The sequence below is a fragment of the Penicillium riverlandense genome, assembly GCF_028828495.1.
Source record: "Penicillium riverlandense strain IBT 135883 chromosome Unknown utg000001l_segment0_segment0, whole genome shotgun sequence".
Taxonomy (NCBI): domain Eukaryota; kingdom Fungi; phylum Ascomycota; class Eurotiomycetes; order Eurotiales; family Aspergillaceae; genus Penicillium; species Penicillium riverlandense.
In genome coordinates this window covers 3,174,514-3,186,832 of record NW_026643194.1, presented here as the reverse complement: position 1 = coordinate 3,186,832, position 12,319 = coordinate 3,174,514, and the positions used below count along the sequence as shown (strand labels likewise).

General features: G+C 53.9%; 4 protein-coding genes across 4 annotated transcripts; 2 read left to right on the top strand and 2 right to left on the bottom strand.

The window, feature by feature from the left end:
• Positions 1–913: 913 nt before the first annotated feature.
• N7474_001298 (putative RING and UBP finger domain protein) lies at positions 914–3,248 on the top strand (the record flags this gene model as incomplete). Its single annotated transcript, XM_057192713.1, has 2 exons — positions 914–1,984; positions 2,037–3,248. The coding sequence occupies 2 exons, from the start codon at positions 914–916 to the stop codon at positions 3,246–3,248; spliced, it is 2,283 nt and encodes a 760-aa protein (XP_057057666.1).
• Positions 3,249–3,553: 305 nt separating this feature from the next.
• N7474_001297 (3-demethylubiquinone-9 3-methyltransferase) lies at positions 3,554–4,624 on the bottom strand (the record flags this gene model as incomplete). The annotated part of the gene is made up of 1 exon (XM_057192712.1): positions 3,554–4,624. One exon carries the CDS (start codon positions 4,622–4,624, stop codon positions 3,554–3,556), a length of 1,071 nt encoding a protein of 356 aa, XP_057057665.1.
• A 528-nt stretch (positions 4,625–5,152) lies between these two features.
• N7474_001296 (putative C6 transcription factor (AmyR)) lies at positions 5,153–7,134 on the bottom strand (the record flags this gene model as incomplete). The annotated part of the gene is made up of 3 exons (XM_057192711.1): positions 5,153–5,590; positions 5,652–6,102; positions 6,155–7,134. The coding sequence occupies 3 exons, from the start codon at positions 7,132–7,134 to the stop codon at positions 5,153–5,155; spliced, it is 1,869 nt and encodes a 622-aa protein (XP_057057664.1).
• A 1,600-nt stretch (positions 7,135–8,734) lies between these two features.
• Positions 8,735–11,864, top strand: N7474_001295 (glycoside hydrolase family 31 protein; the record flags this gene model as incomplete). Its single annotated transcript, XM_057192710.1, has 4 exons — positions 8,735–9,438; positions 9,499–9,906; positions 9,959–10,129; positions 10,181–11,864. The coding sequence occupies 4 exons, from the start codon at positions 8,735–8,737 to the stop codon at positions 11,862–11,864; spliced, it is 2,967 nt and encodes a 988-aa protein (XP_057057663.1).
• Positions 11,865–12,319: the final 455 nt, after the last annotated feature.

Below are 12,319 nucleotides of genomic sequence, written 5' to 3'. Positions count from 1 at the left end.
AGAAAGAATCCACTCTGCACCTTGTCCTCCGTCTCCGTGGTGGTATGCAAATCTTCGTCAAGACCCTGACGGGCAAGACCATCACCTTGGAAGTGGAGAGCTCAGACACCATCGACAATGTGAAGAGCAAGATTCAGGACAAGGAGGGTATCCCCCCGGACCAGCAGCGTCTCATCTTCGCTGGTAAGCAGCTGGAAGATGGCCGCACGCTCTCGGATTACAACATCCAGAAGGAGAGCACGCTGCATCTGGTGCTTCGTCTCCGTGGCGGCCAGTAGCCGGTCCGGTCTTCCTGATTTACGATTTCTGCTCTACTCGACTACGATAGGTTCTACATGACCTGCATGGCGTTTGGTCGGTTTTTTGAAGCTGAGGCTTCTCTTTCTTTTTCAAACACGGGCAGCCACCCATGTTTTCTCGCTGGCCCTTTTAACTGATAGTCTTTACCATCTACCAATTTGAGCCAGGCTGGATTCGCTGCTCAACTGAGCTGTTCATATTGTAAGATGTAGAATGTAAAATGTAGATCCAGTGATGTTCCGAGTAAAGTGGATCATATGGAGTGACATGGGTAATCCACTGTAGAGGAGTATGTTCACACTTCGGGTACCTTCTATCTTTGCCCCAGAAACAACTACCGAGACGACGGACGGCACACCACGCAGAGAAGAATTTTCTTCCTCCCTGCATATCTCCATTTCCCATCCAATCGGGCCGCGCTTCTTTTTCGCCACTCCGCGATACCGGAGGCGATGCGACATTCTGCCACCGCCCTCTTATCGATACAGCCAACAGATGTGACTTCACGCACTGTTCGCATGCTCTCTGCAAGTAAGTGCTCCACCTCTACCTCTCTCGTGTCCTCGGCGTGCAAGTCGGCTCGCAATGTCAGCCACCTTCACCATCGCCCCTGATGCCGGCTTACTTCTTCAATTTGAAACTTGAACTCCTGCTCCGCTCGACCGAAACCTCGTCCGATCAGTTGACTGCGACTCTGGCTTTGGATAACGCATGGGAAGCTCTCCTTCCGTTTCAGAAGCGGTCGACGGCGGCGGCGACGACGCGTCCTGTTACTTCGAGTCGTACATCCTCGGGAACTGGGAATGAATCGCAGAGTAGTAATCCCCCCTCCGAGACCACACTTGCGCAGCGACCCAAAAGCACACCGCTGGTCAACCTCTCCACTCCTTCCTCCTCTCTTGCTGAATACACCGCCAACCTCAACACCTACACCTCCGGCTCCGTGACACCTGGCACTCCCTACCCAGACTCTCAGGTTGAGTCATCGACCTACTCTATCGACATCGAGAACGATAAGCGCTTCGGTGCCATTTCCATCTCGTGCATCGACATGGTGGCCCCGCAAGAAGGGTCCGCGAGACGCGCTTCCAAGCATGGGAATGCGCCTCCCTTTGCTATGGAGGATAATCTCGTCGCTGCGGGTATTGGAACAGACATTCTGGGTGGCCAGCGCACTAAAGGTCGCTATATCCCCCTCGACCAGAAAATCGCCGATAGTGTCTGGGGCATCGTGCACCTGTACCGTGAAGCACAGGAGACGCCTTACCTCACTGGCAACGAAGATGACTACCCGACCTACCTGAAAGGCTCTGCGGCCGTGGCAAGGCAGCCTGGCGACCAGCAGCAGCAACAATCGGCAGTTGGAGCCAGCAGCAAGCAGCCCCAGATGGGCGGTTCTGCTGGTAGCCTCACGGCGTATCCGTTCCCCGCTACTTATTCTTCGTCTGCGCAGAACCCTGAGGAAGAGTGCACAACCCTCTGCATTCTGGCGGTCCCGTCTTACATGTCGTCCTCGGATTTCTTGGGGTTCGTTGGCGAGAAGACCTTGGATGACGTCGCCCATTTCCGGATGATCAAGACCGCTCGCGCGAATCGGTACATGGTTTTGATGAAGTTTCGGAATGCGCACAAGGCGATGACGTGGCAGAAGGAGTGGAATGGGAAGGTGTTTAATAGCATGGAGGTGAGTGTGCCTTCCTCCCTTTAAGATTATATATACTGATTGATTCTACCAGCCTGAGACCTGTCATGTGGTTTTCGTCAAAGCTGTTGAGATCCAAGTCGTTGAAGAGGAGACATCTTCTGTCCTCACCCCCGCCGAATCTAGTACACTCTCGCCCTCCCACAATCCGGCTACGCTTGGGCGCGCTCCCATGTCGTCAGCTGGCCAAGCCGCCCTTTCCATCAAGCCCCTCGCCCCTCCTACTCCCGCACTTATCGAATTGCCTACGTGCCCTGTCTGCCTTGAACGAATGGACGAGACGACAGGTCTCCTGACTATCATCTGCCAGCACGTCTTTCACTGCACATGCCTCCAGAAATGGAAAGGCAGCGGCTGTCCCGTGTGTCGATACACGCAAGACGAGTTGCACAAAAAGCCCCAATCCCTCGAATCCCCAGCCGAGTGCAGCGTGTGCCACTCCGAACTCAATCTCTGGGCATGTCTGATCTGCGGCAACGTCGGCTGCGGCCGCTACGACGGCGCACACGCCTTCGATCACTGGAAGGAAACCATGCACGCGTACGCAATGGACCTGGACTCCCACCGCGTCTGGGACTACGTCAGCGATCTGTACGTGCACCGCATCCTGCAAAGCAAAACGGACGGCAAGCTCGTCGAACTGCCCGCGGCGGATAACCACGCCCTCGATCCACCGGACTGGTCCGATGCCGTGCCGCGCGACAAGTTCGAAAACCTGAGCGTCGAATACACCCATCTCCTCACAAGCCAGCTGGAAAGCCAGCGCGCGTACTTTGAAGAAATCGTCGAGCGCGCCGCCGACAAGGCCTCCCGAGCCGCTTCGGAGTCCGCCTCTGCCAAGGACGAGTGGAAGGAACTCTCCGCGCGCATCGCAGAGCTAGAAGGACAGCACAAAACGCTGACCACCGAGAAAATCCCGCTATTGGAACGAGACCGCGCGCGCTTCGAGAAACGTGCCGAGAAGTTCGAGCAGATGGCGAGGTCCATGGAAAAGGACTGGCGAGAGGAGAAAACTATCAACCAGTCCCTGCTCGAGCGCATTGATTTCCTGTCTGCCGAGCTTAGCAGTATCAAGGAGGTTAATGAGGAGCTGAAGGAGCAGAACCGTGATCTCACTTTCTTCATTAGTGGCTCGCAGCGCCTGCAGGGTCAGGGGGAGGATATCCAGGAGGCGACGCTTAGTGTCCCCGATCCGCCAACGCCGGGGAAGAAGAAAAAGGGGAAGGGGAAGGGGAAAGTGAATTAGTAGCTGTGCTACTTGCTTGTGATGAGCGTCTCGAACTGGCTGACTTATCCATGCTGGTGAAGTTTTCCAGGTTTCCAGATACTTGACTTTGTTGTATAGTTAGCCGACGCAGATGAGCTTTGCATTGGGCGGTCCTTTTTTGTATGATTAGCGACTCGCAATATCATGTTTCATTATTGTCGTTTAGTTTTTATTTTTCAAACTGTAGATAGAGACAAGACATAATTGGAAGAGATACAATTCTATGATATTAACACTATATAAATACAACGTATATATATACGCACCATCACCACCGAATCCGTCTAAACCCCCTTCCTAACAGCCCAAAAATAATTTCCCCAATCCTCCGACCCAGGCACCATCTTCCACCCAAGCCCAGGCACATAAACCGCCCCCACACACCTCCACTGCATCCCCTCCAACAAACCCGGCCCACCACCCCTCCCAGCAACGCCATCACCACCACGCATCAGTCCCTCCTGCAGCCACGCACGCACTTCAGGCGGGTTAACAAACTTGCCCCACTCATGCGTCCCGCGCGGCACGACGCCAATAGGCCACGGAGCTTCGGCGATGACCTGGTTCAGCAGGAATGACGGGAGTGTGCGCGAGATAGTCGAGCCGATGAGCCAGCCGCCGGGTTTGAGGGCGCGGAGGCAGTTTGTTAGGAACGTTAATGGGGTCGAGGTTTTGGGGTCGATGTGTTCGAGGACTTCGAAGAGGGTTACCATGTCGTATTGTTTGGGGGACGATGGTGCGGGTGATGAAGGCGAGGAGGAGGAGGAGGAGGACGGGGTAATTGCGAGAACATCTTCCAGCGTGGTATTCAGATATTTGAACTTGCCGCTCCTGAGATGCGCGTCGACGGCCGGATCCATGCGCGCATGGTCGCGCGCGATCTGGATCAGGTTCGTCGACGGATCGATAGCCGTCATGGACGCCGCGCGCGTGGGGGTCGGCGCAGCTGCATTGGGGTCGGCGGGGATGGTGCGCGCGAGCGATTCGGCGAAGATCCCGCCGCCGCAGCCTATGTCGAGGTAGTGCAGGTCTGCCTTCGCAGGGGATGAGGGAGAGGGATCGGAGTCGGCGAGGCAGGAGGCGATGAATTCGTGGCGGAGCGGGTTCATGAGGTGCAGGATGCGCGACGGGCCCATTGGGTCCCACCAGGAGCTGGCGAGGGCGGAGAAGTGTGTGAGTTCGGAGGCGGAGACGGAGGATGTGGTGCTGTGGGTTCGGGCTTGGGGGGTTGTTGTTCTTCGTTCATGGTGGTGGTGATGTTTGAGGGGTGTTTTTCGGTTTGGTCTTGTTGCTGGCCGGCCTACAAGGAGGAGGCGAGGGGCCAGATTGGATATGGGTCGGAGAGGAGAGGCCATTGTGATCCCAGAGAGAGAAACAAGGAAAAGGTAGAGTTGTAGAGGAAGCGGGAGACCGGAGCTCGGGAGAGGGTGGACTGCGAAGGGGAGCTCGGGGGTGCGGCAAAAGTTGATGGGGACGAGCTCTATGGAAGCATTATGCTGTCAGCCATGGAGGGTAGATGTGGATTGAGCAACAGTTAGCTACTTACCAGCAGGCAAAATCCATGGCCGACGAATCTAGATAGAACGGTGGCAGAAGTGGAAAGTGTTGAAGTGGTGAAATTCCTCGGAACAAACACGCCAAGCTTTTCTGCACTTCACGGCGAGTAAGTATACTTACTACTATATGGTTCTTACTATACGGTAGAGTACCCTTATTATTGGGGCGACAACAGTGGGCATAGGAAAAGAGAAATGAATTCGACTCTATCTGGTCATCCCGGTCTGTATGTCCCAATCCAACCAGCCAGCCAGCCAGTATATAACATCCATCTATAGAAAACTCCATCCATAATGACCATAAACATAAACGTATATCACCGAACATCATGAATACACACCACTTTGAAACCTCATCTTCGACGACGTGTCCGGCCGTATCGCGGGCATATCAGCCCGGGCCCGGTCCCGGTCACTCTCCACCCCACTGACATCCAGAATATCCTCATGGTCAGCAGCCGCCAAATACCAGTTACTCCTCTCAGTTGTCCATGAAACCAGATCATCCGGCGACGCCTCACCTAAACCGGGTAGCCAGTTTCCCGTGGTGATGGTACAATCCAGGCCCAGGACGGTCTTGCAGCGTTCCAGCAATGTCGGAAATAGGTATGATGGCGAGCCTCGGATTTGCGAGAGGGTATGCAGAATCCCCCAGAGTAGTTCGCGAGGGTCAATAGTCGAATCCGCCAGTCGGTGCATGCCCTTCGACCCGAGGGAGTGCGTCACGTCGGCGACGGAGGATCCCATGTCGAATAGCTTTTGCTCCTATTCCCCCACTATTAGCATATGTAATTACTGTGGCGGTATTGTGGTTGTCAAAACGTACCATTCCTATTCCATGTGCATCCACCGCACCTTGCGATGCAGTCCCGATCACACTCATAACGGCCTTGCCCACGAGCACGGGTAAATGAAAAGGAAGAACGGTGTCGTCGCGCGAGCCGGGCTGCGTGGCTCGACTCATAGATAGCTTCCACATCATGGCCTGCAGCCACTGCTGCGTGACCAGGATATCAACCTGTTGGATCTCGAGCACCCCGTCCAGGACGACGGGTTTGGAGAGACTGGACTGGATGGCGGACGTGGGAGGACTCTCTAGGAGTCCATCTCCTCCGCCGGCGGACAGCCAATCGTACAGATTTGCGGTGAGTTTCTCGAAGATGTTGATCAGGTTGATGAAGCCGTATGCAAGAATAGGGTCTTCAGAGCAGAGCACCTGTGGCTTGTGGATGGAGCTGCGCAGCATCACTGGTTTGGCTTGTTGGAGAGCATAGCCTCTGTCGTCCTGGGAGTCAGCACGGTTCATCCGTGGGTTTCGATTCAACCCACCTTTCTGTGATAAATAGAAGCCAAAATACACGCCGCTTCTCTTCGGCCTCTTCAACATTCCACTCCGCATACGTTGACTCGCGGTGCAGGCCCAAGGTGAACGCCATAGAAGTGGCCTGGCACAGATAGAACCACGCATGATCTTGTCTATCCAGATTGCCATATGTAGCGAAAAGGAAGAATGAGGTCAACAGGCTTTCGATGTTCATACCCTCCACAACGTCACATTCGCGCCGTGCCCGCACAGCTTCAGTGAGTAGCTCTTCTCCGGACATCAAGCAGCGACCTTCGCCCATGCTTTGCAACCGGCTCGGCTCGGGAACAGGCGTGTCCCCGTCTAGCTTCAATTGAATGTGTGTAGCCGCGCACAGGGACGCCAGGAACGCATACCGCTGAGGGGATAGGCGCTCCGGCTGATGGCTGTCCCGCTGCAATTGCTCGCTGCGCACAACCGGCATGATCGGGAACAGATACTTGAGGTAGACATTGACGTGCGCGAGCAAAATCTGTGGCGATAGGCGGCGGGCGTGTGGGAGGGCATGGCTATTCGCTGACCCGGAAGTCGAGTCTGTCGAGTCCGGCGAGGAAACAAATTCTGGGGGCGGGAGCTGCGAGAATGTGTCTGAACCGTCCGGGATGGAATATTTCAGGTCCGGCACGCCGAAAACCGGCGATGTGGGTGAGCTTAAACCGTAGGTCGATACCTGGTCGGGAAAGGCATCGTTGTCGGTGCCGTACAGTCGTTGTTCCGGAGGCCGGCTGGTGCCATGGCGGGCCGAGAGTGGGTGCACGGGGGCGAGGGGATACAGAGTTCGGAATTTGGGGCCTTTGCGGCGAAGCACGTCACTGTAGGAGCAGGAGAGCAGTAGCCGTTGACATTTATCGCATGCAGGTAGTCCCCGATTACACTTTATCTTGCGTCGCCTGCAGTTATCGCATGCCTGTTTCAGGGACGATTCCTTGGACGAAGCAAGGTCCATTATGGAGTGAAGACAGCACGAATCAAAGATGGATGGAGGGTGAGACCATGGTATGTGAAGACTAAAGCCTCCTGCGAACAAAAAAGTGTTTCCGGTGGACTCAAGCGCAATTATAAAACACGATCTGGGGAAGAGGCGTGGGGCTACCAAACCCCGCAAAGGCCCCCTGCGCTGATGATGATGGTATAAGTCCTCCATTATATCTCACCCTTACACCCTCACCAGCTTATCTTTTGGGTCTCTGGGTGAGTACTGATGCTGGGACATCATCATTATTCTTCTACCGCGACCTCGCCGTCGATATGTATATAAATCAAGACAAGCCCTAACATGCGCACATGACAACAACCCACACCCTGATGCACCCCTGGCTCAGCGAACACTTCCAGAAGGGCGGATATCCTTCCAGAAGGATGTGATGCATGCACATCCGTGTTCTCGGCACGTAAGCGACGTTCCAACGCATCCATTGATTAACGGCAACGGACAGAGGCAAGCCTTGATCGGCTACGATGCCTGACATCTAGAAACTATGAGAAGCAGCCAATCCCATCTGAGCCTAGTCGTTACGGGAGGGTGCGCGATTTTCAGGCTTGGCTTGATGAATATTGGCCACTCAAGTGGACACTTCGCTAGGTTGGCATGAGCGCTCATTTCCGTCCTCATGCAGTTGGCCAATGAAGATGCTGGTTCAGCTTGGGCCAGCATGAGGCCCCAGTGCCGAGGTATTGGTGGGTCAGGGCAGCCCACGTCGGGAAGCCGATGCAGTTGCCATTCACGCCGGACTTAATCATTAATGGCATGGCTGTAGCAATAACTACATAGGAGGACTTAGTGGTATGTTCTATAGTGAAGGTGGAACTAGTAAGTGGAGAGGCTCCAGAAAAACTCCGAAATTCCCACGACGTGTTTCCCCAGGTTCCGTGATGCCATGGAGTTTCATCAATTTCGTCCTAAGATCGAAAGGACTCACCGCAGCCGTAAACTGCACATTAGAATTTATTACTCCGATCCCCACAGTTAACGGGGTATTGACTGTCCCCTCGGCCAATTATCGGGCCATCCACCAATCAGCATCTCGGAGTCTGCTGATCGGCGCTGTCCTCAGGCACAAAGCGTTTTCTGGTTTCTTCGTCATCGATCGATCAGGGCTTCTAGCCTCGCATTGAGTGCTCACTTCTGCATGGGAAACTCAATTTTGTGTATCGCTCGCTACTGATACAGCAGTAGCACAACACTAAGACCACCATCCCAGACCATGTCCGACCCCGGTGCGCATTGACATCATTCCCGGTCTGTAAACACTCTAGGCCGAGCCCCAACCCCGCAAATCCGCGGTCCAATGCAGGGCAGGTCTACGGAGCATGGGACGATCGTAATGCCCCTCGCACGGCGTCGGAGATTCAACGGAAATTCTATACCGTCGCGTTAGGCCGGGCTTGTCGGGATCCCTTCGGCCCAGTTTTTTTGCGGGGAGTTTACATCCCAGAGCTTCATGGAGATGGGTCACCAGATCAGAAGCAAATTATAAGAAGACCCGCCTGTCGCGATTGCTAAAAAGAAGCATCGGAACTTCTTTAACTGTGGGAACTTGGTCGCTATGGTTGGCTTCAGGGACATTGCTGCCACGGGGGCTTGGCTCCTGCCTGTAGCCTATGGGGCGAGTTCGACACCTGCGCCTAGCTCGACTTCGTCTGCGGCCTATTCTCAATTCACCATCCCTGCTGCCTCTGATGTCGGTGCGCAATTGATTGCCAACATTGACGATCCTCAAGCCGTCAATGCCCAGGCCGTCTGTCCCGGATACAAGGCATCGAACGTCGAACGATCTGCGAGCGGACTGAAGGCCACTCTGAGCTTGGCGGGTGAGCCTTGCAATGTGTATGGTACGGATGTGGAGTCGCTGGACCTCTCAATCGAATACCTCGCGACGGACCGCCTGAACATCGAAATCATTCCTTCTCATATCGACGCGTCCAACCAGTCTTGGTACCTGCTTTCAGAGGATCTCGTCCCTAAAGCCAAATCCGATGGCACTGGCAACAGCAAGAACAGTGATCTTGAGGTTGAATTGTCCAATGATCCTACGTTCGGCTTCAAGGTGATCCGCAAGGCTACCGGTGATGTGCTGTTCGATACAACGGGATCGGTACTCGTGTACGAGGATCAATTCATCGAATTCGTCACTGCCTTGCCAGAAGACTACAATCTCTACGGTCTCGGAGAAAAGATTCAGCAACTGCGGCTTCTGAACAACTACACCCTGACCACCTATGCATCAGATGTTGGAGACCCAATTGACGGGTGAGTTGCTAGGCAGTTTATCTTGGGTATGGATGATATACTGACCTATTTTACTGCCAGAAATATCTACGGATCCCATTCCTTCTATTTGGATACACGCTACTATGAAGTCAACGAACACGGTGCTCACTCATTCGTCTCCATCGACCAGGCGGAGCAATCCAAGGACTATGTCTCCTACTCGCACGGCGTCTTCCTTCGAAATGCTCATGGCCAGGAAGTTGTTATGCAGCCCCAGAATTTGACTTGGCGTACCCTAGGTGGTAGCGTCGACCTTACTTTCTACTCAGGCCCGACCCAGGTTGATGTCACCAAGAACTATCAGCTTAGCACTGTTGGACTACCTACCATGCAACAATACTTCACTTTCGGCTATCATCAATGCCGCTGGGGTTATCAAAATTGGTCCGTTGTGGAAGAGGTCGTTGCGAATTTCGAGAAATTCGAGATCCCCTTAGAGAATATCTGGTACGCAACTCCAAGTCACTGTTGCGTGACTAGCAGCTAATAACTCTAAAAGGAACGATATCGATTACATGCACGGCTACCGTGACTTTGATAATGACCCGATTCGATTCGGCTACAGTGAAGGCGAAGCGTTCTTAGAGAGACTGCACAAGAGTGGCCGCCACTACATCCCAATCGTTGACTCTGCTCTTTACATCCCCAATCCTCACAATGCATCTGATGCGTAAGTTTAGTTCCAATACTTACTTCATGCAATTTACTAACCTCTGATTAGATATGATACCTACACTCGGGGTGCTAAGGAGGGTGTCTTCCTAAAGAACCCGGATGGCAGCGTCTACATTGGCGCTGTGTGGCCCGGCTATACAGTGTTTCCTGATTGGCACCACCCGAAGGCTGTCGAATTCTGGGCGAATGAGATCGCTACATGGCACGGCAAGATTCCTTTTGATGGCATCTGGATTGACATGAGCGAGGTTTCGTCTTTCTGTGTCGGCAGCTGCGGAACTGGAAATCTCACCCTGAACCCGGCCCATCCGTCCTTCCAGCTGCCTGGGGAGCCCGGAAACGTTATTTATGATTACCCAGAGTCATTCAACGTGACGAACTCGACCGAGGCAGCCTCCGCCTCGGCCGCCTCAGCCAGCCAGGCTTCAGCTGCGGCCACATCGTCGTCCGACTCGACCTCTGTCTCCTACTTGCGGACTACACCCACACCGGGAGTTCGGAATATCAATCACCCTCCATACGTGATTAATCACGATCAAACTGGTCACGATCTCGCTGTGCATGCCGTGTCTCCCAACGCCACCCATGCGGATGGTGTCCAGGAATATGATGTTCACAACCTTTTTGGCCACCAGATTCTCAACGCCACCTACCAAGGTCTGTTGAAGGTGAACTCGGAGAAACGACCGTTCATCATCGGACGTTCTACATTTGCTGGTTCCGGCAAGTGGGCAGGTCACTGGGGTGGTGACAACGCGTCTAAGTGGGCGTATATGTTTTTCTCTATTCCACAGGCACTGTCGTTCTCGCTATTTGGTATCCCCATGTTTGGCGTGGACACATGTGGATTCAACGGCAACAGTGACGAAGAACTTTGCAATCGCTGGATGCAACTCTCCGCATTCTTCCCCTTCTACCGCAACCACAATGAACTTTCGACAATCGGGCAAGAACCTTACCAGTGGGCGTCCGTTATTAAGGCATCCAAGACAGCTATGGAGATCCGTTACGCCATTCTACCGTACTTCTACACCCTGTTCCACCTCGCGCACACCACTGGCTCGACGGTGATGCGGGCTTTGGCTTGGGAGTTCCCGACCGACCCATCCTTGGCTGCTGTTGACACGCAGTTCATGCTAGGCCCGTCCATTATGGTTGTCCCTGTCCTTGCCCCCTTGGTAGACACCGTAAAGGGCGTTTTCCCCGGTGTCGGTGGGAAACAGGGTGAAGTCTGGTATGATTGGTATACACAGACCGCAGTCATGGCCGAACCCGGAGTCAACACTACGATTGCTGCTCCGTTGGGTCATATTCCCGTCTACGTGCGCGGTGGCAGCGTTCTACCGATGCAAGAGCCTGCCATGACGACCCGGGATGCGCGCAATACCCCTTGGTCTCTGTTGACGGCTCTCTCCAGCGAGGGTGCTGCGACTGGCCAATTGTACCTCGATGATGGCGAGAGCATTTACCCCAACGCTACGCTCAACGTTGACTTTGCTGCCTCGCACTCCAGCCTGAACGCCTCGCCTCATGGAAATTGGAAGGAATTGAACTCGCTTGCCAGTGTGACTGTCTTGGGCGTGACCGCGAAGCCTGGTGCGGTCACATTCAACGGCAAGAAGGTCTCATCCGTCCACTACAATTCCACTTCGCATGTGCTGTCGGTTAGTGGCCTGGAGCAGCTGACAGAAGAAGGTGCGTGGAGCAAGAAGTGGGTTCTGAAGTGGTAGATATTGTGGTGAGACGGGGATGAGCAGGGTGCGGTACAGGACATGTATATATATCGCTGTTCCATCTGTTTTCTTTCATAGGCCAGCTGCACACTTGAAGCGGTCTTGGTTGCTTTTCAAAAGTGTTTATTCAGCTGCAGACTCGATCATGAGGATGCCTCGGTTTCATACTAAATCATGAACCGGGCGGTTGTATTTACAACTACTCAATAACCCGATAGCATCCCAATATAGCCACCAGTCCTGTTCTTGCAATTCCTCGTTTGCTGTCCGGACAGATCTCCCAAATATGTCGTCATCAAAGGCCTTTTTCGAACTAAATCAAGTATACTCCTGAAAATCCGTTAATCTAAACTCGGCGAAAGACCGACAACAAAGAAGCGATCGACGTCAGATCAGATAGCCAAGGCCAACATGGCTCTCCGCCCCCAATGATGAATGCATTGCAACCCCGT